Source organism: Phascolarctos cinereus, unplaced genomic scaffold, assembly GCF_003287225.1.
Source record: "Phascolarctos cinereus isolate Bilbo 61053 unplaced genomic scaffold, phaCin_HiC Scaffold_4;HRSCAF=312, whole genome shotgun sequence".
Taxonomy (NCBI): domain Eukaryota; kingdom Metazoa; phylum Chordata; class Mammalia; order Diprotodontia; family Phascolarctidae; genus Phascolarctos; species Phascolarctos cinereus.
This window is the reverse complement of record NW_027555847.1, coordinates 267,418,461-267,440,228: the sequence shown is the minus strand read 5'-3', so window position 1 is coordinate 267,440,228 and position 21,768 is coordinate 267,418,461. Positions and strand designations below refer to the sequence as shown.

The following is a 21,768-nucleotide window of genomic DNA, read 5'->3' as shown; positions in this document are numbered from 1 at the left end:
GAAGCAAAAGACATTAAAGAGAAACATAACAAAGATAACCCATCATACACTTGTGGGGTGTTGTTGAGTCATTTCACTGGTGTCCGACTCTGTGACTCCATTTGGGTTTTCTTGGCAAAGGTACTGGAGTAATTTGTCGTTTCCTTGTCCATTTCATTTTACAGATAAGGAAACTGAGGCAAACAGGGTTAAGTGATTTGCCCAGGGTCACACAGCTACTAAGCATCTGAGGCCAAATTGGAACTCAGGTTCTCCTGACTCCAGGGTCAGCACTCTTAAATGTATTTAAATACAGAATTGGACAAAGATAAAATCATAAGGTTAAATTAAAATTAAGAAGTCATCTGATCATGCTCCTATTTCAAAGTTGGGTGGCAACAACTTTAAATATAAGGGGCTCATTTCCATTTCTTCAATAACTCTTGGGAGCAATATTCTCCAGCCTATACCGGTGCCTAACAACTTTGGTAGGTTTCAAATTATTTCACAATATTCATACTTGGATGTGATGAAACTACTTTAAATCTGTTTAAAAATCTGTTTGAGCTTTATTTAAAAGGGGTTTTAAAAAAATTTTATTTGGAAAAGAAGATATCTCCTTCTGTTGTTCAGTCATGTCCGACTCTCCATAGTCCCATTTTGGGATTTTCTTGGCAAAGACACTGGAATGGTTTGCCATTTCCTTCTCCAGCTCATTTTATAGATGAGGAAACTGAGGCAAACAGCGTTAAGTGACTTGCTCAGAGTCACAAGTGTCTTGTCAGGTAATAAGTGTCTTGGGTCAGATTTGAACTCAGAAAAATGAATCTTCCTGACTCCAAGCCCAGTGCTTTATCTACTACACCACCTAGCTGCCCTGTTTCTTTAACAAACATAATACAAAATGGTCAATTAAGTCATTATTATGACTTAAGAAGTCATTATTTGTGGAAGAGGCCAATCAGTCAATCAAAACCATTTATTACGCACTACATGCCAGGCACTGTACAAAGCACTAGAGATATAAAGAAAGGCAAAAACCAGTCCCTGCTCTCAAGAAGGTCATAATCTAATAAGGGAACAACATATAAATAACCATGTGCAAGCAAGACATATACAGGATAAATTGGAGATAATCTCAGAAGGAAGGCAGCAGCAGTAAGGGGTGCAGAGGAAAGTTTCTTGTTGAAAGATGAGACTTTAACTGAGACTTGAAAAAAGCCAGGAAAGCTAGGAGGTGATGAGGAGGGTGAGAGCTCTAGGTGTAGAAAACTTCCAGCAAAAATATACAAAGTCAGGAGATGTTATGTTTGGTGTGAAGAAGAAAAAGGAAGTTAGTGTACAGTTATTCCTTCCACATCTTAGGAGTTAGGGGCACAGAACCCCCGTGATCTGGAAAATCCCTATAAAAATTTTTGGTCCTTCCTTTGTGCCAGAGAAGTCTGAATTTTTCCTTTTTATTTTATGGAGTGTTTATAGTACTTTATTGTAAAATTTGGGTTGACATTATACAATATTATGTAGATATTTTATGCATTTCTGAGTTTCTAAACTTTTTCTGTGTTGTCTGCTAGCCTTCACATGTTACTTGCAGCTTCCACAAGACTCCCCCAAAATTCCCATTTAATTTCTTATGCTGACCCATGACATATCGGAACCGTGATGGGGAAAGTCGCAATGTGGAAGGGATAAGCATACAGAGTACTTGAAGGGGAATATGATCTAAGAGGATTGGAAATCAGGAAGGGGCCAGGTTATAAAGGGCTTTAAAGGCCAAACAGAAGATTTTATATTTGATCCTGGAGGTGAGAGGAGCCACTAGAATTTACTGAATAGATCTATTTATTGAATAAGATGGCTAGATCTGCTCTTAAGGAAAATAATTTTGGCAGCTGAGTGGAGAATGGATTGGGATGGGGAAAGACTTAAGGCAGGGACGTCAGCTGGCAGGCTATTGCAGTAGAGCAGGCATGAGGACATGCCTGAACAAGAGGACATAAGAGCCTGCACCAGGGTGAGAACAGCATTAGAGTAAAGGAGAGATATCACAAAGGCAGAGAAACAACAGGCTTTGACAACTGATGGGGGACGAAGAGTGAGAGAGTGAACAGATGGGGAGAGGAGGAATTTAGAGGAATTCTAAACCTAAAAAACAAACTCATAGCTGAGGGTGGGTGTTTCCAGTTATAGAGAGACTTAGACAGAATGAGTGATATAGAATTGAGTCTCAGCTTCGAGGGAGGCTATGAGGACTCCTCTCCCCACTTGAAGGAAGATGATATAAAGCACTACCAGAGAACGGCACATTTTGTAGCTGATCCAGAGACAAATAGGGAGGACAAACAACAACAACAATCTCTTTAATTAATTTAAACAGGCTAAACAAGGAAATAATATACCTCTGGCTGGGGCAAAGAAAAACCCTGGTCACGCTGAAAGCAGAGGACCAGTTTCCAAGCCAGGTTGTGAATTCAAAACTGGCTTGAGTTCAAGAGCCTGACTCTAAAATAATGATGCAGTGTGAGTGCAAAAGAAGGGTGGTGATCTGACTAGGCTTGGATTGACTTAAGAATGACTTAAGAATCAGTGAGGGACCTGAGTTCAAATAAGGCAACAGATACTTGATACTTACTAGCTGTGTGACCTGGGCAAGTCACTTAACCCCAATTGCCTCACCAAAACAAACAAACAAAAAAAAAGATGAAAATTGACCCTGGGCAAATCACTTAACTCCAATTGCCTAAAAAAAAAAATCAAGAATCAGTGAGAAAGGGACTAAATTTTACCAAAGATTCTGTTTTCTTTCAAAGCCCATTCTATACAGCACATATTACCACTGAGCTCAGTTCTTGGTAGTTTTGTTCTAACACTGGATTTGAAACTTGGGTTTGAATCCTGGCTCAGCTGCTTATCCAACCAGGGTGTGCTGGAGCCAGCTCAAACAAGTTCATGAGAACTGATAGTTAAAATTTCAGAATGAGTATATATACCTCACAAATCAACAAACACTAAAAATCAGGGCTTTTAATGTGTTTTTTCTTGGTTGATTTCCAGACTTAAGAAAGTGATGGAGACATTTGTCAATAATGCAGATTAAATTTAAAAGTGTGCCATACATTCCCTGCCCACTCCCCACCACCAGCCAGTTGTTAAATATTTACTAGCACATTCTTGCTATATGTTGGGCAAATCATTTGACCTCTCTAGGACTTTGTTTCCTAATCTGTAATTCAAAGGGGTTAAAACTAGATGATCTCTAAGTTCCCTTCAAGAAAAAAAAAAATCATTTGATCCTCTCAGATCTTCTAACTTGAAATTTTAATGTCCAGGGCAAACAACATTCATGGGGTAAGCAGCAGAGCACCAACCTTAAAAATCACATAAGAAGTAATTAAGACAAAGTCACTTGAACAGGAGAGGGAATTAGTTACAGATGGCTTACAGATGGATGTTATTAATAATGAAAAATATCTATCAGTTTCCTATTTTGGTGAATTATTTTTCTAACAAGAGGCTAAACTCAACTGTTTCTAAGCTATTTAGGGAGTGTATGTCCTGTCAACATGTACATGTATCATTTTTAAAGTACACAACCTTTCAAATACATCATATAATATTTTTGCTTATTTTAAAACAACATTATTCTTCAGTCATGTCCAACTCTTCATGACCTCATTTGGGGTTTTCTTGGCAAAGGTACTGGAGTGGTTTGCCATTTTCTTCTCCAGCTTATTAAGCAAATGAGGAAACTGAAGCAAACAAGCTTAAGTGACTTGCCCAGGGTAGCACAGCTAGGAAGTATCTGAGGCCATATTTGAACTCAGGAAGATGAGTCTTCATGACCCCAGGTCTGGCATTTATCCACTATACCACCTAGCTGCCCCCTTAAACTTTAGTAGCCTAGCACAAAGCCCAATCACCCCACCTAGTTATATCTATAAAGCCAGTCATCCCAATGGTTTATAATTAAAAGTTCACAGAATCTCCAAAATCTTAAAGTAAACATAAACCTAAATAGAGCAAATAGGATTTTTGTGAACCTTTGCTGCTGATTAAATACTGGAAAAGAAAAACAATGACAGGCAAAATCTTTGAAATTTACAGAAAACTGAAATTTTCATTGATGAAAGCAAAGCATTAGCTTCTGGAAAATACAGATGTATTCCTCTTTTCATTCCCAAACAACAAATGTTTTAGTTGCTTAGATCTGACAGTTTTGTTTAAAAAAATACCACAATGCAAAACTAACTTATTAATAGATTACTCACATCAGGGTCTAGTTCTTCCAATTCATTTTCTAGTGTCCTAAGCTCATCTTCTGTTAGTGCTCCTAGGATTTTATCTTCATCCAGATCCCGGTATTTTTCTAGTTCTCGTCTGTATGACATTTTGTAACCTTTCTTGTGGTCTGCACTGAATTATGACCTATAATAAAAAGGCAATGATTCAATTCAACAAGCATGTCTTAATCACATGCAAGGCACCTGAGGATACAAAGACAAAAAGCAAAAAGCTTTAAAAAGATAAATAAGAGATAATGGCTCCTTTGACTATATTGTTATCCTTCTAGAAATGAAAATGTTTGCATTCATTAAGTAGCATCTGTACATATTTTTACAAGTACAATGATCAGTATTAACCTCACTACAATCAAGATTGGCATAGTTTTATTACTTATGCTGCCACTAGAACCAGCAGTGTTGTCTTGTAAAATTTCTTAGGGAATTTGCTATAGTGACTAGATTAGTTTACAACTATCAATTGTTTGTAAGTGAGTACTTAAGTTGTTACTCTTGTTGTTCAGTCCTTGTCTCTCCATGACTTGATTTTTGGGTTTTCTTGCCAAAGACACGGGAATGATTTGCCATTTCCTTCTCCCGCTCATTTTACAGATGAGAAAATTGAGGCAAACAAGATTAAGTGACTTGCTCAGGGTCACACAGCTAGAAAGTATCAGAGGTCATATTTGAACTTGGGGTCTTCCTGACTCCAGCTTCAGCGTTCTATGCATTGCATCACCTAGCTGTCCTCCTGAGTACTCATAGGATCACAGATTTAGAACTGGAAATAGAACTAACCTCACTTTATAGATAAGGAACTGAGGCCCAGAGAGGTCAATTAACTTGTCTAATATCCCACAGGTAGTAAGTAATATAGTTGGGATTTGAATCCAGTTTTTCTACCATCAAATCCCACACTTTCTACTATACTGCTCTTAAAGATTTCTACCAACTTGTGGGAATCTGAAAGAAGCTTGATCTCCGAACTAGATTAAACATACTACTCCAATGTCACTTTTGAGCTTTTAGCAAATCCTCCCTTCATAGATAAGGTTAAGGTAAATTTCATCCCAACCCCTTTCTAAATTGTAAATTATGAATTCATTAGATGCTCTTACATATTATATGTAACAAATTATAATGCTATACTATAACTTTATTTATAGTTATATAAATTATATATTTATATGTAATACTTTATATAATATTAGTATATTTTTATATCCATTGAAGCATTCTGAACTGCATTAGGAAAAACAAGATTGAGTTCTGGACCGTACATTCTTTTTATATGCGTGTGTGTGGTGTGTGTGTGTGTGTGTGTAAACTTTATTGATTTATTTTGATTTATCAACAATCATTTCCATAAGCTTTTGAGTTTTAAATTTTTCTCCCCCTCCTTCCCAACCTCCCTCCTCAAGACAGCACACAATCTGTTATAGGCTATTCATATACATTCCTATTAAACATATTTTCACATTAGTGATGCTTAAGTAAGAATTAGAACCAATAGGAGGAACCACCAGAAAGAGGAATAAAAAAAAACCAGAAGAAAAAAGAATAGCAAATGGTATGCTTTGATCTGCATTCAAACTCCATAGCTCTTTCTTTGGATGTGGATAGCATTTTCTATCATGAAGCCTTTGGAGATGTCTTAGATCCTTGTGTTGCTTAGAAGGGTTAAGTCTATCAATATTAGTCATCGCACAATGTGGATGTTACTGCATACAATGTTTTCCTGGTTCTGCTTGCTTCACTTACCATCAGACCATATAAGTCTTTCCAGGTTTTTCTGAAGTCTGCCTGCTCATCATTTCTTATAGCACAATAGTATTCCATTACATTCATATACCACAACTTGTTCAGCCATTTCCCAGTTGATGGGCATCCTCTTAATTTCCAATTCTTTGCCACCACAAAAAGAGCTGCTATAAATATTTTTGTACATATGGGTCCTTTTCCTATTTGTATGATCTCTTTGGGATACAGCCCTAGAAGTGCTATTGCTGGGTCAAAGGGTATGCATATTTTTATAGCCCTTTGTGCATAATTCCAAAGTGCTCTCCAAAATGGTTGGATCATTTTATAACTCCACCAACAATGCGTTAGTATTTCAATTTTCCCAAATCTTCTTCAACATTTATCATTTTCCTGTTTTGTCATGTTGGCCAATCTGATAGGTGTGATGTGGGACCTCAGAGTTGTTTTGATTTGCATTTCTCTAATCAATAGTGATTTAAAGCATTTTTTCATATGACTATGGATGGCTTTAATTTCTTCATCTGAGAACTGCCTGTTCATATCCTTTGACCATTTAGCAATTGGGGAATGACTTGTATTCTTATAAATTTGACTTAATTCTCTATATATTTTAGAAATGAGGTCTTTATCAGAGACACTGGTTGTAAAAATTCTTTCCCAATTTTTGGTTGCATTGGCTTTGTTTGTGCAAAAACTTTTCAATTTAATGTAATCAAAGTTACCCATTTTGCATTTCGTAATGTTCTTTATCTTCTGTTTGGTCATGAATTCTTCTGTTCTCCATAAATCTGATAGGTAAACTATTCCTTGCTCTCCCAGTTTGCTTACAGTATCAGCCTTTATATCTAAATCATGAACCCATTTTGACTTTATTTTGGTACATGGTGTGAGATTTTGGTCTATGCCTAGTTTCTGCCATACTTTTTTTTTTTAGGCAATTGGGGTTAAGTGACTTGCCCAGGGTCACACAGCTAGTAACTGTCAAGTGTTTGGTCTGAGGTCGGATTTGAACTCAAGTCCTCCTGACTTCAGAACCAGTGCTCTGTCCACTGCGCCACCTAGCTGCCCCCTTGCCATACTCTTTTCCAGTTTTTCCCAGCAGTTTTTGTCAAAAAGTGAGTTCTTATCCCAGAAGCTGGGTTCTTTGGGTTTATCAAATAATAGATTACTATAGCCATTGACTGTTGTGTCTTGCATACTTAACCTATTCCACTGATCTACCACTGGACTGAGAAAACAATTCACAATGATTTAAGTTTAACATGTGACCATCCCAAGTTAAAGGAACTGCCCAAATCAATTAGAAATATAGTAAAAGTCAGTAACCGCAAACTACATGTAAAAGCTAACAGACAACAGAAAAAGTTGAGAAACTCAGAAATGCATAAACTATATGTATCATATTGTATAATATCAACCCAAATTTTACAATAAGACACTGTAACAACCCATAAAAGAAAAAGAAAAAAAATTCAGACTTTTTCTCTGGTATGAAGGGAGGGCCAGAATAATTTTTATGTGGATTTTCCAGATCTCAGGAGTGCCAGGCCCCTTACCCCCACGATGTGGAAGAGATAACTATATAATTACCTCTATAAATGTTATTTAATTTTAATTTTAAATTTAATTTAAATTTTAAAAAATTATTTAAATTAATTTTAAATTATTATACTTTTTTTAGTTAAACAACCACCAAGTGGCTATTATGTGCAAACTGATTTGTACAGAAACTGAAATAGGGTAGGGATTTAGCAGGTAATAGTAGAATCAGAGACTTAAAATAAGAAGGGACCTTAGAGCATAGAATCTAACCCCCTTACTTTACAAGTGAGAAAACTGAGACTGGGGGAATTTATGTGACTTAAGTTGCCCAGAGTTACCCAGCTAGTTAGCATCTAAGGCAGGATTTGAAATCAGGTCTTCCTGACTCTAAGCCCACCACTCTATCCACTCTAGCTACATGCACTCCTTTCGCAGGGGATAAATTTCTTAAACATAATTTTAAAAATACAAACACACAAATGTTCCTGAAGATAATGGAATGACATTACACATTGGGACCTCTTCACGGGGCCCTGTGTTGGGTTTGCTTACTTAACATGAGATCAAACAGTCTCCTAGCTCCAAATGAAAAAGGGAGGAGGGAGAGAAGGAGGAAAGTGAATAGAAGGGGAGAGAAGAGGAAAGAGAGAGGCAGAGGGAGAGAGGAGGCAGAGAAGAAAATCAAACAATGTGTCAAGCAGCTGTTCTGTCAGAAAGAAGGTGCTCTCTAAAAGAATTCCTAAAAAAGAGCCTTCTGCCAGAAAGTACAGAGAAGTAAGACATCTTTGAAAGCTACAGCTTGAACTTATATGCTTTATAAGAAAAACAAAGCAATGCATAATCGATAGATACAGTTTTGTGTACAATCTTCTCTATCTGTTCTACTATACATATGAAAATATCCATTTTCTTTATTGTTTTTTAAGTTCAAAATAAAAATACATTTTGAAAAAAGAGACTTTTTGATATATGGAAATCAGAAAAAAAAAAAAGGTATGGTGTCCTATGAGGGAGAGAAGTGAGTAATGGCCGGGTGCTATTCCGCTCAGTCCTGGGATTATCTATATATGGAGAGTGCTGGTGCATGATAAGCTGCTAGTATGCTCTAAAGTGGCCTGTGTCATTCTACAGGGACAGGATGAAGAGGGCTGAAACTGTGAGAGAGTACACCCTGACAAAAGTAGGCTGTGACAGTCTTAACCCTATCAGGGAGGCTGAAGCTCCTTTCTCCGTGTGTGTGTGTGTGTGTGTGTGTGTGTGTGTGTGTGTGTGTGTTCTCTGTGCCTGGTTGGGATGTTCCCCTGCTGGAGACATCCTCAGAGGCAGTGTCCTGTGTGTGGGTGGGCAGGTATTCCTTGAACTATAGGTGTACATGTACCACTTCTCCAATTTGGTTGGGCCAACAAGGAACCAGGGCAGGAATTCAGACAAAACAGATACCAGAAGGAACCAATACATGCTCAAATACTCATAGAGAGGAAACCGTTGCTTGTCTGAAATTTCCTACTGAAGTCTTCCCCTTCCATTGAAGATGTGCATTCTTCAGAGGTAGCAACTTTTGACAACTTCATAGAATACTTAGGTATACAAGGTATAACAATAATTCATATTTGTATAGCACTTAGATATTTATAAAACAGCTTCTTCATATTACTCTTGTATAGTAAGTAGAGCAACTATTTTGGAGATAAGCAATCTGACTCTTATAGATCAAAGGGGCAGCTAGGTGGCAAAGTAGATAGAGTGCCAGGCCTGGAGTCAGGAAGACTCGTCTTCCTGAGTTCAGATTTAACCTCAGACACTTACTAATTGTGTGACCCTGGGCAAGTCACTGAACCTTGTTTGTCTCAGTTTCCTCATCTGTAAAATGAGCTGGAGAAGGAAATGGCAAAACACTCTGGTATCTTTGCCAATTTGTCACTGAGAGTCAGACTGAAATGACTGAACAATGATAGAGCAAAGAGGCTAAATGACTTAACATAAAACAAACAAACAAAAGAACTAATAAGTACTAGAGCCTAAAACCAAATCCAGATATTTTATAATTGTTATTAGATTTTGGCTAGGCTGGTAATCTTCTTATAATTATTAATCATGGTATAATAGGCAGGATACTATAAGGTATAATGTTAGTCATAAAAAATTCAAAATAAATGAAATTGTGCATATTGTGCATGCAATGACAGGTATGTCAAAGTAGTTGATTGATTAAATAATATGATTCAAGGTTACTAGTAAGATTTTAATTCTGTCTCCCGTCAAATCCTTTTCCACCTTTTGGTTGATGTGAAAAATGTTATAAACATATACATATGCCAATATTTAACAGATGGTATTTTCATCAACATTTCTGGTTAAAGGCAGGGATTTCAGAAGAGAAGGGAGTTTGGGGAAGTAAAGAGCTAGTTAAAAATACGGTGTCAGACAGCAAGAAAACATCCATATACGTTAAAATTTTCATGGCTACATTATCTATGATAACAAAAAAGCTGGAAACAGAGTATATGCTCTACCCAGTAGGGAAGGGCTGAATACATTATGGAGTATGATTATAATGGAATATTACTGCATAATAAAAATATTAATAATTAAGAGAAACACAGGAAGATGAATGAAATGATGTAGTACAGAAAACAAAACCAAAAGAGCAATATAAAATGACTAAAGCAATATAAATAAAGTCCAAATGGAAAGTCAATAAATTTCTGGCCAAATATAATGCCATACTGACAAATTTAAAGAATACACCCTTTCATTTAATAATTGAAAATCTAACTGTGTTTTAGGGAGAATGTACTTTGTAAAGGATTTATCTGGGCATTTGTTGAAAAAAACTTAGTACATTAAAACAAAATATGTCAATAATTTGGAAAATAACAGTAAGAAAAGAAAAATAAAACAGATGGTTTAATGGTTTTAAAGAATAGATTTGATTTTTCTGAACCAGAATTTAAGATGAAAGAATTATGTACAATTCTTCCTAATTCTTGTTAATAGCTCTTCATTTTGGATTGCATGACATATATACTAGATTTGGGGAGAGTAGATTCCAAAGAATTCAAATAAAGCATAGGATCCCATGACCTAAAATTCTGCATGAGACAACAATCATACGGTACTTTCAAGAATCAAACTTTGATAACACAAATACAAATAGTCTCAAAAAGGAAGAAAAGGGAGAGATGTCTAAATACAAATACTCAAAATAGGGAATACAATAACCAATGTAAATCTAAATGAATATATATGTATATTATATATGATATGCAAGTATGTTTGCATGTGTGTATTTTATATTCTCATGCACCAGTGTCCTCCCTGGGCCCATTTGCTTAACTTACATGGCCACTAGCAGGTTGGATTTCCAGAGGGTCCCTGTTACTATTCACATGGTTCTAGGGATAATCCTGTGAATTGTTATCATCTTAAACACTAGCTCACGAGCCCCTACCAGTATTCTTCTTCTTAATCAGTCAGTAGACTCAGTCCTTTAGCAAAGGTATTTACCCATTTGGCATAGCAAGGACAATAGTCACACAGGATTTCCCCAAACATCAGGGTCAAGTTCTCTCACAAACTTGACAAAAGTCTATTGTAAAATGGTAGTGAGGCCCCTGTGTAAGAAACACACGTAGCCAAGGCAACTCACAACTCTGGGACTACAAGGCTTCCATGTCCTTTCTCCCCCCTAAAGGTCTTGGCAAAATTCATTAGAAATCCCTCTGTTCTAGAAGGTTAAACCTTCTAGGGGCTGGCTGTTTTCATGGCCCAGTGTCTATACTGGACAAGTGATTCCACTGACTGAGCTTGATCCTGCTAGAGTGTGGTATGTCAGCTGGACAGGCCAGTCAAGTCAAGGAAGTCATTCAGTGGCTGTGCTGGCTCTTCACCACATCCCACAGTTGCTGTGAGGCAGGTTGCTCAGCGGCTATTCTAGCTCTTTACCAAGCTTTGCTGTTACCATCTAGGCCAGGAAGCTTGCTCTGCTACTGGCTTCCCAGCATCTCTGCTAGACAAGCCCAGGCTTACTGTTCAATGGGCAGCCTTCAGAAACTGGCTGGGCTGAATGGTAATTCATTCTCCTGTCCTGAGTCTTCTCTTCTCCTTCTATACCATTTCACTTGGTAATCTCATCAGCTGTCATGGATTCAATGGTCACCTCTGCACAGATTATTCTTACATCTATTTATCTAGTCCTTATCTTTCTTCTGACCTCTGGACTCTCATTTTCAACTGCCTAATGAATTTCTTGAACTTAATGTCCCACAGACATCTTAAACTCATCATGTCCAAAATTGAAATTATTATCTACATCACACCCTCAACCCGCCCCTCTTCCTAACTTCCTTTTTACTGTAGAAGGCATCACTATCCTCCCAGTAATTCAGGCTCACAATCTAGGTGTTAGCCTTGACTCCTTACTCTCTCTAACAACCCCCATGTCCCCACCCCAATTTCCAATTTGTTACCAAGGCCTGTGAACTCTACGTTTGCAACATGTCGTGTACATCGCCCCCTTTTCTTCTCTGACATTGCTACCACTCTGGCAGACCCTCATTATTTCACTTTGTGGTCTGATGACATTGGCCTCCTTTCTGTCCCTTGCACATGATCTCCCATCTCCTGACTCCATGCTTTCTAATTGGCTGCCCCAGGCTTGGAATTCTCTTGCTCCCCATCTCCTTCTCCTAATTTCCTGGATTTTTTCAGGTCCTTCTTTCTGTAAGAAACATTTCCAATTTTCCCTTAATTCTAGGGCCTTCCTTCTGTGGATTAGCTCCAGTTGATTCTGTACATATCTTCTTTGTACATAGTTGTTGGCATAGTTGTCACCTCCATTAGACTGTGAGCTACTTGAACATAATTATTTTTTGCATCCCCAGGGTTAGCATAGTGCCTGGAAATTAATAGGTGATTAATGAATGCTTGCCAACCTGACTAAAGCAACCACTCATAGAATTTCAGCAAATTCTTCCTTTCTCAAAGTATTCTTCCTTTCAAAAACCAAGATACCAAAACTTCTCAATTACTCTTTTCTTCTTCTGTTTTCTTTACTAAGAATGATCTTCAGAATGGTAAGAACAGTATCCTTAGGTAAGGAGTTCAAGTCAATAGGCCTGGACAATTTATATCTGAGGGTACTGAAATATCTTACAGACGTGATTACTGAGCTATTGTCAGTTTAAAAAAAATTATTATAAACAACTGCCACAAGACTGAAGATGAACAAATGCTTTGCTTTTCAAAAATGGTAGGAGATGTACAAAATATTGACCACAGATTTTGATGCTGATTCCTGGAAAAATTTGAGAATGAATTATTAAAAAGATGTTTCACAAACACTTAGAGAAATTAGGATGTTTTTTCTTACTTCTGGCAAAGTGGCTAAGTAAGGGGCTATGTCTAAGTTTATTTCCTCAAAACAGTAAGAAGTATGTCAAATGAAGAAAAATAGTAGCAATATAACAAAAAAGAAAAAGGAAAGAATTCACTACCAGGAAAACTTCACAGAAAAACCCAGCAGAGGGAATGAAAAAGATTAGTAAATAATGGAAAAGAAAATTCAAAACAATGAATAATATTATGGGATAAGAGAAAATGACATGAAACATCCGAAAGACAAGGATGATACTTCAGTAACAACAACCAGAACCCTACAAATTATAAACTTCAAGAAACTCAAATGTGGCTTGGCAGCTCCATAAAAGGATTAAAATAGGGGCAGCTAGGTGGTGCAGTGGATAGAGCACCAGCCCTGGATTCAGGAGGACCTGAGTTCAAATCCAGCCTCAGATACTTACTAGCTGTGTGATCCTGAGGAAGCCATTTAATCCCAATTACCCCCACCCCAATAAATAAAATTATCTAAATGCTTTAAAAAATTTTTCTATGGACTCCAGGTTAAAAACCACTGAGATAAATGGCACAAAGGCACTGTCCTTGGTGAAGAGAAAAGCCACTGCTTCATCAGAGACTGGAGTAAAAGAGGGAAATGATGTGAGAGTTTTGAGATGAAGAGACAGGGAGAAGACAGAGTTCATGATTAATGGCCTCACTAAAGTAAAAGGCAAGGTCTGCAACTTAGGGAGAGAAGAGGTGTGGGAGAAGCTTAAGGAGAGAAAAGAAGGTTTGAAACAGGCTCAGTGAGGAGTAGAATAGAAAATTAATTAGGGGAAAATGGATTATCTTGTTACAGTGAGGATCCATTGAGATTGTTGTTCAGTTGTTTCAGTTGTGTCTGACTCTTTATGACCCTATTTGGGGTTGTCTTGGCAAAGACACTGGAGTGATTTGCCATTTCCTTCTCCGGCTCATTTGACAGATGAGAAAACACAGACAAACAGGGTTAAGTGACTTGCTCAAGATCACAGAGCTAGTAAGTGTCTGAGGTCACATTTGAATTCAGGAAGATGAATCTTCCTGACTCCAGGCCCCACACTCTATTCACTATGCCAACTAGCTGCCCATTGAGATTAGATAACAAAAATCTGTCATGAATCCAGTATACCATTCACTTATTTCCTTCATCTTCATTCAGCAGCATTTGAGTAGGAACAGAGGATGAAGCTAGTTGGAGTAATCCAGGATTAGAGTTTGTCAAGGGATGAAAGGTCAAGGGATTATTGAATTGGGGATTATTCTCTCTACAAGGGATTTGGAATTGAGTTGGTTAAATATAGGGTTGTTATTGGAAAGGGAAGAGAGTGAAGTCAAAGCAGAAATAAAGGCTTGTAGAGAGTGAAGCTAATGATGAGAATGAAGAACAGGTTTAGGATAGATAAAACAAAATTGAGATTTAACATTGTGCTTTGAAAGGTTCTGAGACAAAGTGGCAGAGCCCTTATATTTAGGCAAAGCTGTTTTCATCAACAGAAAGTCACATTGCAAACATTTTAGAAATTGAACAAATTAGTAAGAGAATTATCTTAAGTCATTCTGCTCATGTGCAGGGGGGACCTCAAAGAAGGAACTGTGGAGTATTTGCCAAAGGAAACATTTTCTTTAATGGGAATGAAATTGTCATGGAATATTCCCAATGCAGGCATGTAAATATGGTTTTCTCTATTTCTGTTTAGTTATGAAAAGAGCATTCAGTTGTTTTGGTATTGACAGAATGGATAGAAGAAAAACATTTATTCCATGGAGAGAAACTGAGCCCCATCCACAGAGAAAAGAAAGGCAAAGTAGATAATGCTTATCTCTAAAATGTTCAGTCGTTTTTTTCAGCCATGTCTGACTCTTCGTGTCTTCATTTGGGGTTTTCTTGTCAAAGATACTGTAGTGTTCTGGCAATTACTTCTCCAGCTCATTTTACAGATGAGGAAACAGAAACAAACAGGGTTAAGTGACTTATCCAGGGTCCCACAGATAGTGTCTGAAGCAAGATTGGAGCTCACGAAGATGCGTCTTCGTGACTCCCAGGCCTTGTGCTCTATCCACTGCCCCTAATATGTTATACAGTCAATTCAAAGGCTTTGGAGCCAGAGCCTGTGCAAGAAGAAGCAGATGGAAGTAGTCATATACAAGAATTTTATAAACAGGTTTTCCCAGAGTCATAAACACCGTGGATAAGCAGGGCCTTCGGTTCAGAGTACTGGGATGGGCAGGGGAACAGGTACAAGACTAACAAAGTATTAGCCTAGAAGCCAGTCAGTCTGAGTCCAAGAAACAAGACAAATTCGTCAGAATTTTAACCAATTTTGTCAAAAGTGAGCAGCAGAGTTCTGTTTCCTTTGCTTAAGGAGTCTGGAGAATTGTCTGCTTTTCTAACCCCATGATACTCCTCACTCGGGGATGGTGAGCTCCCTCTGTTTCAGTCACTATTAGTATAAATCTAGCCTTTTCCCAACTACACTGACAAGTCTCCTTTGCTCTAGTTACATTGGTGTCCTCACTGTTTCATACTCTCTTTGTCCATGCTGTTCCCCCTAAAAGAAGGCCCTTCACCCTCCTCTACAACCATCCAAGTTCTGTATCTTACCCAAGCCCTATTTCGAGTTTCATTTTCTCCATGAAGCCTTCTCCAACTGTTTCAGCCCATGGATCTCTTCCTTCTCTGTACACCTCTATTAAAGTCAGGACTATACCGTGTCAATTATTCTCACCACTTCATGAATTTGTGCTCTCCAACTAGACTATAAACTCCTTGATCCAATAAGATAATGTACATAAAGTGCTATATAAACTTTAAAGTGCTATATAAATGTTAGCTATCATGATGATAATTATTATTACTGCCAGTGATCGTATCTTTTATCTCTGCTCCTTTAACAGCCAGAGGAAGCCCAGACTCATTCCTTCTTCAGGAGAGGGATAGCTTCAGCCCAGGTGTTTCATGAATTGTCATAATACTCACACTCGGGTGTAGAGCCTATATAAGCTGGAAACTGGGTTACCTAATGTGAAAGGCCTTGAAGCCTCAGCTGCAGGGGGATGGGGAGCATGCAGAAAGAAGATAGTTAGGTCAGGTCATATCATAAAAGAAGCAGGCAGCCAAATCTATAGGCAATTCCCTGTTCATTGGTACATTCCCTTTGGTGATACAAGCGTCTTAGGTTCCAAAGCCAACCATTTCCCTGGCCCAGACAGACAGTTAGTGACAACCACTAGATGCCATTTTCCAAAGGGGAATATAGACATGCTCCTTACATTTGATCAAAGCAACTGTGACCCTTCCACTTCAAATCCTTCTGTCCCAGGAAGGCACACAGAGAAGAGTCACAGAGAATGAGAAACCAGAACTCTCCAAGGTATTGTCAGCACTTTGAAAGTCTGTTACCCAATCTGTTTTGTGTTCAGTTTGCTCAGCTTTGTGTTTTGCTTCTGAAGATTGACAGGGGATAGTTTCACAGTCACCAGCAGCCCTCTCTCTGCTGCTGAGTCCCCTGTTATATACCTAGAGAATAATCCCCAACCCCATAGGGTAGAATTGCTTATAGGTGCATCTGCCATCCATCAATTCTGGGTGTGTACCTTGTACCAGTGGCACTATGTTATTGACCATTCTCCCTTTTGAGAAAAGGACATGACCTATCTAGATGCTTCTGGTGGAAGTATTTAACTAGTTTAAAGTCAAGGATATCCTTAGTTTTTCCCCAGGCCTAATCTCTTAATCATAATAGGGAGGAGGGTTTTCCAGAAGATCTTCTGATAAATTTGAATTTCAACCCTCTTCCCACCTTTATCCACACAAAAATTGGTACCTCCCATGGAGATGCTAGTCCATGCTGAGAAAGATAAACCCTTGTACCTTGGTGGGAGGATTAGGGGAACTGCTGATTGGCTCCCAGTGACTTGAGGGCACTGCATCAAAGATAACTGATAACTAAACTTCAGGGAGATGGACTTTTTTGGCGTAACCTCACCTTCTCTATAGCCTATAAGAGTGAGGCTCAATTTCCCTTTTTGACCTTTCTGTCCTGGGACTGTTTTCCATTTCTGATTTGGGGAGAATTTCAATTGAAAGGTAGTAGCTCAGTCTTTTCCTCTTATAAACTAATATCTCTTGTTCCTCAAACTCCCCTTGTACCCCAACTTTGATGGGTGTCCATGCTTTGATCATTGTTATTGGAACTCTACTGCATACATGGGTTTCAGGTAAGAAACATGAATTCTGTGTAGGTGTGTCTTATATGTAACCAGGCTGCGCCACTGTGTTATTATAAAGAGACACAAATAGTGATCATCCATGGTTCAGAATTGTTCATGTACCAGTAAAAATGTTTTCTATCCAGACTTGACCTTCCGACTCAAGGAAGGAAGCCTTAATTCTTCACCAACTTCCTTTATCTCTTCCTTATTTCCATGTACTTTCACGCTAGAAATATTATATTGCATACAAATGAGATTATATGTAAAATGCTTTCTTTAAATGTGACATAAACATTAGCTATTATTATTTAGATGCAATTTGGGATTGGCCAATAAGCCCAGTGTTTATAAGCATGCACAAAGTACTTGGGCAATGCTGTTTCCATGTGGATTTAGGAATGCTTGCAGACATTCTGTAATTGCTTCTGGTCTGCTAACCATGTGGTGATAAGCAGCCTTTTTGATGGGCAATGGAGACTGAGCTGGGTTGCATTCAATAGGTACCAGCCTTGCAGGGCTAATCTCTTGGCTCTGTCTGGTTGGCATTGTAGGAAGAGGAGGAGCTGCTACCGCCCTTCATGAAGGGAAGGTGCTTTGGGCCCTATCTCACCAAGAGCCAGCACGAAGCTGAGAACATATGGCCTTGCCATTGCTTCTGTCTCTGTTGTGGCTGTGTGATGGCTGTGACTTTGTGAGCTTTGAGAAGTCAGGAAAGTGAGCTGCCAGAAATCTCAGAGAAGAGTCCATTCTGGGATTTGCTGGAAGCCAAATGGTGAGGAGAAAAGTACCAAGTGACTTGTCCAGGCCAATCTCGCAATAGCAGAGATGCATTCATCTATCAGTCAGTCATGCACCACTTAGACGTAAACATGGTGGGGTGAAAGCTATGTAGAATCTGAGTTAAATTTGAGCCCATTCTCCCCAGGGCCCAAGGTAGCAGAGTCTTGTGAGAGCATACCTGCCGGTATTGAGGGAGAATATTTGTATGTCTGTTCTTGCTATATCTTCAAAGTAAATGTCTATTTGTAAAAGCAAATTTATGTTAATTGGTGAAATGGAACTGGAGCACTGATCACTGATAGTTAATAGAAGAAGGAACTCACTGAAATAGGGGCTCAAGCCAATAGCATTAGAGAAGAGTCAATCTGGCCTTCGGGTATACCTTTAGAACTTAGATGAGGAGATGGAGCTGGCTACGCTTTGGGAGAGGTAAAATCAGTGCCTTGCTACACACATACCATAGTCAAAACCTATCACATCTCCCTAATGTATATCAGCATTTTCCAGTCAACTAAAGAAGACATCTGTTTCTTCGGCCCTTTCACTAAATCATAAAAGACCAATTTCCCAATGCTAAGTGGACAGGACTGTCATTTGCAAATTTGGGTATAGGAAGATAATGCATCTAATCTTGTTCCATATAAAAGATATTGATCAGCAGGAACTGTTTGGTATCTTGATTTGCTTGATCTGGTATCTCATTTGTGGATAGTAAGTTATTACAAGCAGCAATTGCATGCCTGGTTTCTACTCCAACCCCTTCGTATGCTTGGCAATAAATTTTGCACATACACCCATACACACTCTGGTTAGAAATAATTGATGCCAATAGCCCCTTAAATCATACTACTCCCTTTAAAAAGCACCACTTTAGAAAGCACCACTACCACACCAACTATGATGCGTGTGGTAGTACAGAGCAGTGAACCAGTTTACAGAGTCTGACCAAGCTGTCAGTCGTCATGAATATTGTGATGTACTTTTCAGGATGGCAAGAGGTCTGTGATAAAATTCCATCCTATTCAGTACCAGGGTCAAGCTGGGACAGTCAGCAGCTGTTGAGTGCCCCACAGCTCCTCCAAGACCTCTTTGTTCTTTGGCACTGTTCAGACCATCTTTCATGATGTCAAACATTCTGGGCCCAGTCCCATCATCTACAGTAAAATGCTTTCAGATGAGTTATTTCACTCTGGTCAGCCCACAGTTCCCTGCTAGCAGGGCAGGATAGCATGCCGGCATAACTTCCTCTCAGCAGGTTAGAGGCATAACCACATGTTATTCATGATAATGGAAATGGATTTTACCTGGTCTTCCTGGCACAACTGCACACGTCACAGAGGCAAACAAGAGTCTACTGGGTGGGGAGTCTGTGGCCTCCAGGCCACATGTGGCCCTCTAGGTCCTCCAGTGCGGCCCTTGGATTTGGTCAAAGAGCTGCTCTGGAGGACCTAGAGGACCACGTGTGGCCTCGAGGCCACAGGTTCCCCACCCCTGGTCTAGAACGTCCAGTTTATTAGCAAATAAATGTCTTTCATTCAGACTTGGTCTGTTGAAGCAAAGAGGGAAACTTCAATTCTGTCAATTCCCTTGATCTCTTCCCTATTCACAAGTACCACTGCATTCAAATGAGATCATATATGTAAAGTGGTTTGCAATGTAAATATTAGCTAACATTTTTCATGTGGCTTCTAATTTAATTTCTAATAAAAATCATATTATTCAAGGGTCCAATTTAATTTCCTTATGTAGGTCCTTGGCCTCTTAGCCATTGAACAAGACCTACGTCAGTTACTGTGTTCTTGTGCACTGTGTTATGGAGTACTGGGAGGTACACCACATTGGAGGGACTATTTTATTCTTTTTGTTTGTATCCCCATCCACATCAGTGCCATCAGTGCCTGGCAAATAGTAGGTGCTTAACAAATTCTTGTTGACTGACTCAAATAATATGGGGAAAAAATGGCCCAGTGTGCATATTGGCTGCAAAGAACCTGGGTTTCTTTAAGTGGAGCAAGTCTCGTGAAAGAAAGTATTTCTCTCACCAATCCACTGTGGTTGAATACATAAAATGATCCAAACATTCTGGATTTCAATTTGGAATTAAGCAAGAAAATTGACTGAACTGTCTGTGCCCTTTGACTCATCAATCTCATTAATGGGCATATACCCAAGAAAGTCAAAGTCCAAAAAAAGGTTTGATCATAGCAGGTAGCAAAGAACTAAAAACAAAAAGGGAGGCTCATCAACTAGGGGATTATTTATCAGAAGTGGTGACTCTAGCGTATGCTTTCACCTGGTTTTCATTGTTATAAGGGAGGGTACTATAGCTTACCATATCCAGGGGTGGGGAACCTATGGCCTCTGTGGCCCTCTAGGTCCTTGGGTCTTCTGACTGAATTCAAACTTCACAGAATAAATCCACTTAATAAAAGGATTTGTTCGGTGAAGTTTGGATTCAGTCAAAGGGGCACTTGAGGACCTAGAGGGTCACATGTGGCCTTGAGGCCATAGGCTCCCCACCTCTGTATGGTCTTTTCTAGAAGAGTGGGGCTAATATTTAATATATGTACTACATCAGCTCCCGGACCTAATGGGAAAATATTAGAACATTGTGCAGGTTTGCCACAATAAACTTGTCCAGGAGATCCACAAACACTTCATTTATGAAATAGGAGAAAGTCAACAGGGCTTTGACCAATCCAAAAAATAGGTAGGCATGGAACTCCATTTTCCATTCATTCCCAAACAAGATTATTAGGTAACCCAGAAGATCAATTTCCACAAATATTTTGGCCACCTGGAACCTTCCCTAAATAACAGAGAGCAATGGCAGTGGGTAATGACTACAGTGGTCATCTTCACAAACCTTCAGTATTAATCAACAGGATTTTGTTACATGCCTACTCTGTGCTGGACACTGTGAATATACATATAAAAATGAGATAGTTCCTGACATCAAAGAACTCATATTCTACCTAAGGCGTGAAATATGTTCAGAGAGAAGTAAATATAGAACATATACAAAGTGATTGGAGGAGTGGTGCACTAAAAACTGAGAGTATCAGGAAAGGCCTCTTGAAGGAAGTGGGACTTGAATTAACTTTCTCTTTTTCAGTTTCCTCATCAATAACACAAATAAATTAAATAAATAAATAAAATAAAACCAATGGCCTCCCGGGTCCCTTCTGGCTTTAAATCTATAATCCTATGACTAGTGAAAGATTCTAGGGGATGAGAAGAAACATACAAATAACCACAACCAGGAGCCCAGCTGCTCAGTATATTTTTAATACTCTAACAATTTTCTGTTATTCTTTCAGAATAATTGATCTTTGCACGCTAACATTCACACCCTTTAAGGACTAGCTTCAGAGCCACCTCTTCCATGCAGCTTTATCTGATCTCCACAGCTCCCTCCTCTTAACTCCCGTTGCTGTTCAGTTGTGTCTGACTCTTCGTGACCCCACTTGGGATTTTCTTAACCATGATATTGGAGTGGTTTGCCATTTCCTTCTCCAGCTCATTTTACAGATGAGGAAACTGAGGCAAACATAGTTACATGACTTACCCAGGGTCACCCAGCTACCGTCTGAGGCCGAATTTGAACTCAGGCCTTTGGGCCTGGCACTGTGCTACCTAGCTACTTCTTAACTCCTCTAGCACTCTGTCTTTTCCCCACTCTTCTAGAACTTGTTATATCCTGCACAGTATAGATTTTCTTAATTGAGAGCTGAAATAAACTTCCATTGAGTGATAAAACCAACGAGAATGCTTTGGCAATTTAAAAGGATGCATTTAAAAGCCCTGACTCAGATCATCACAGCAGAGAAACACC

At 38.8% G+C, this 21,768-nt stretch overlaps 1 protein-coding gene across 1 annotated transcript in view; it reads right to left on the bottom strand.

The window, feature by feature from the left end:
• TMOD1 (tropomodulin 1) overlaps positions 1-21,768 on the bottom strand; it is a 134,878-nt gene that overhangs the window by 75,633 nt on the left and 37,477 nt on the right. Inside the window, 1 exon segment of the mRNA XM_078153047.1 lies at positions 4,248-4,404. Within this exon segment, the coding sequence (XP_078009173.1) occupies positions 4,248-4,367 (120 nt within the window). The 5' untranslated portion in view covers positions 4,368-4,404.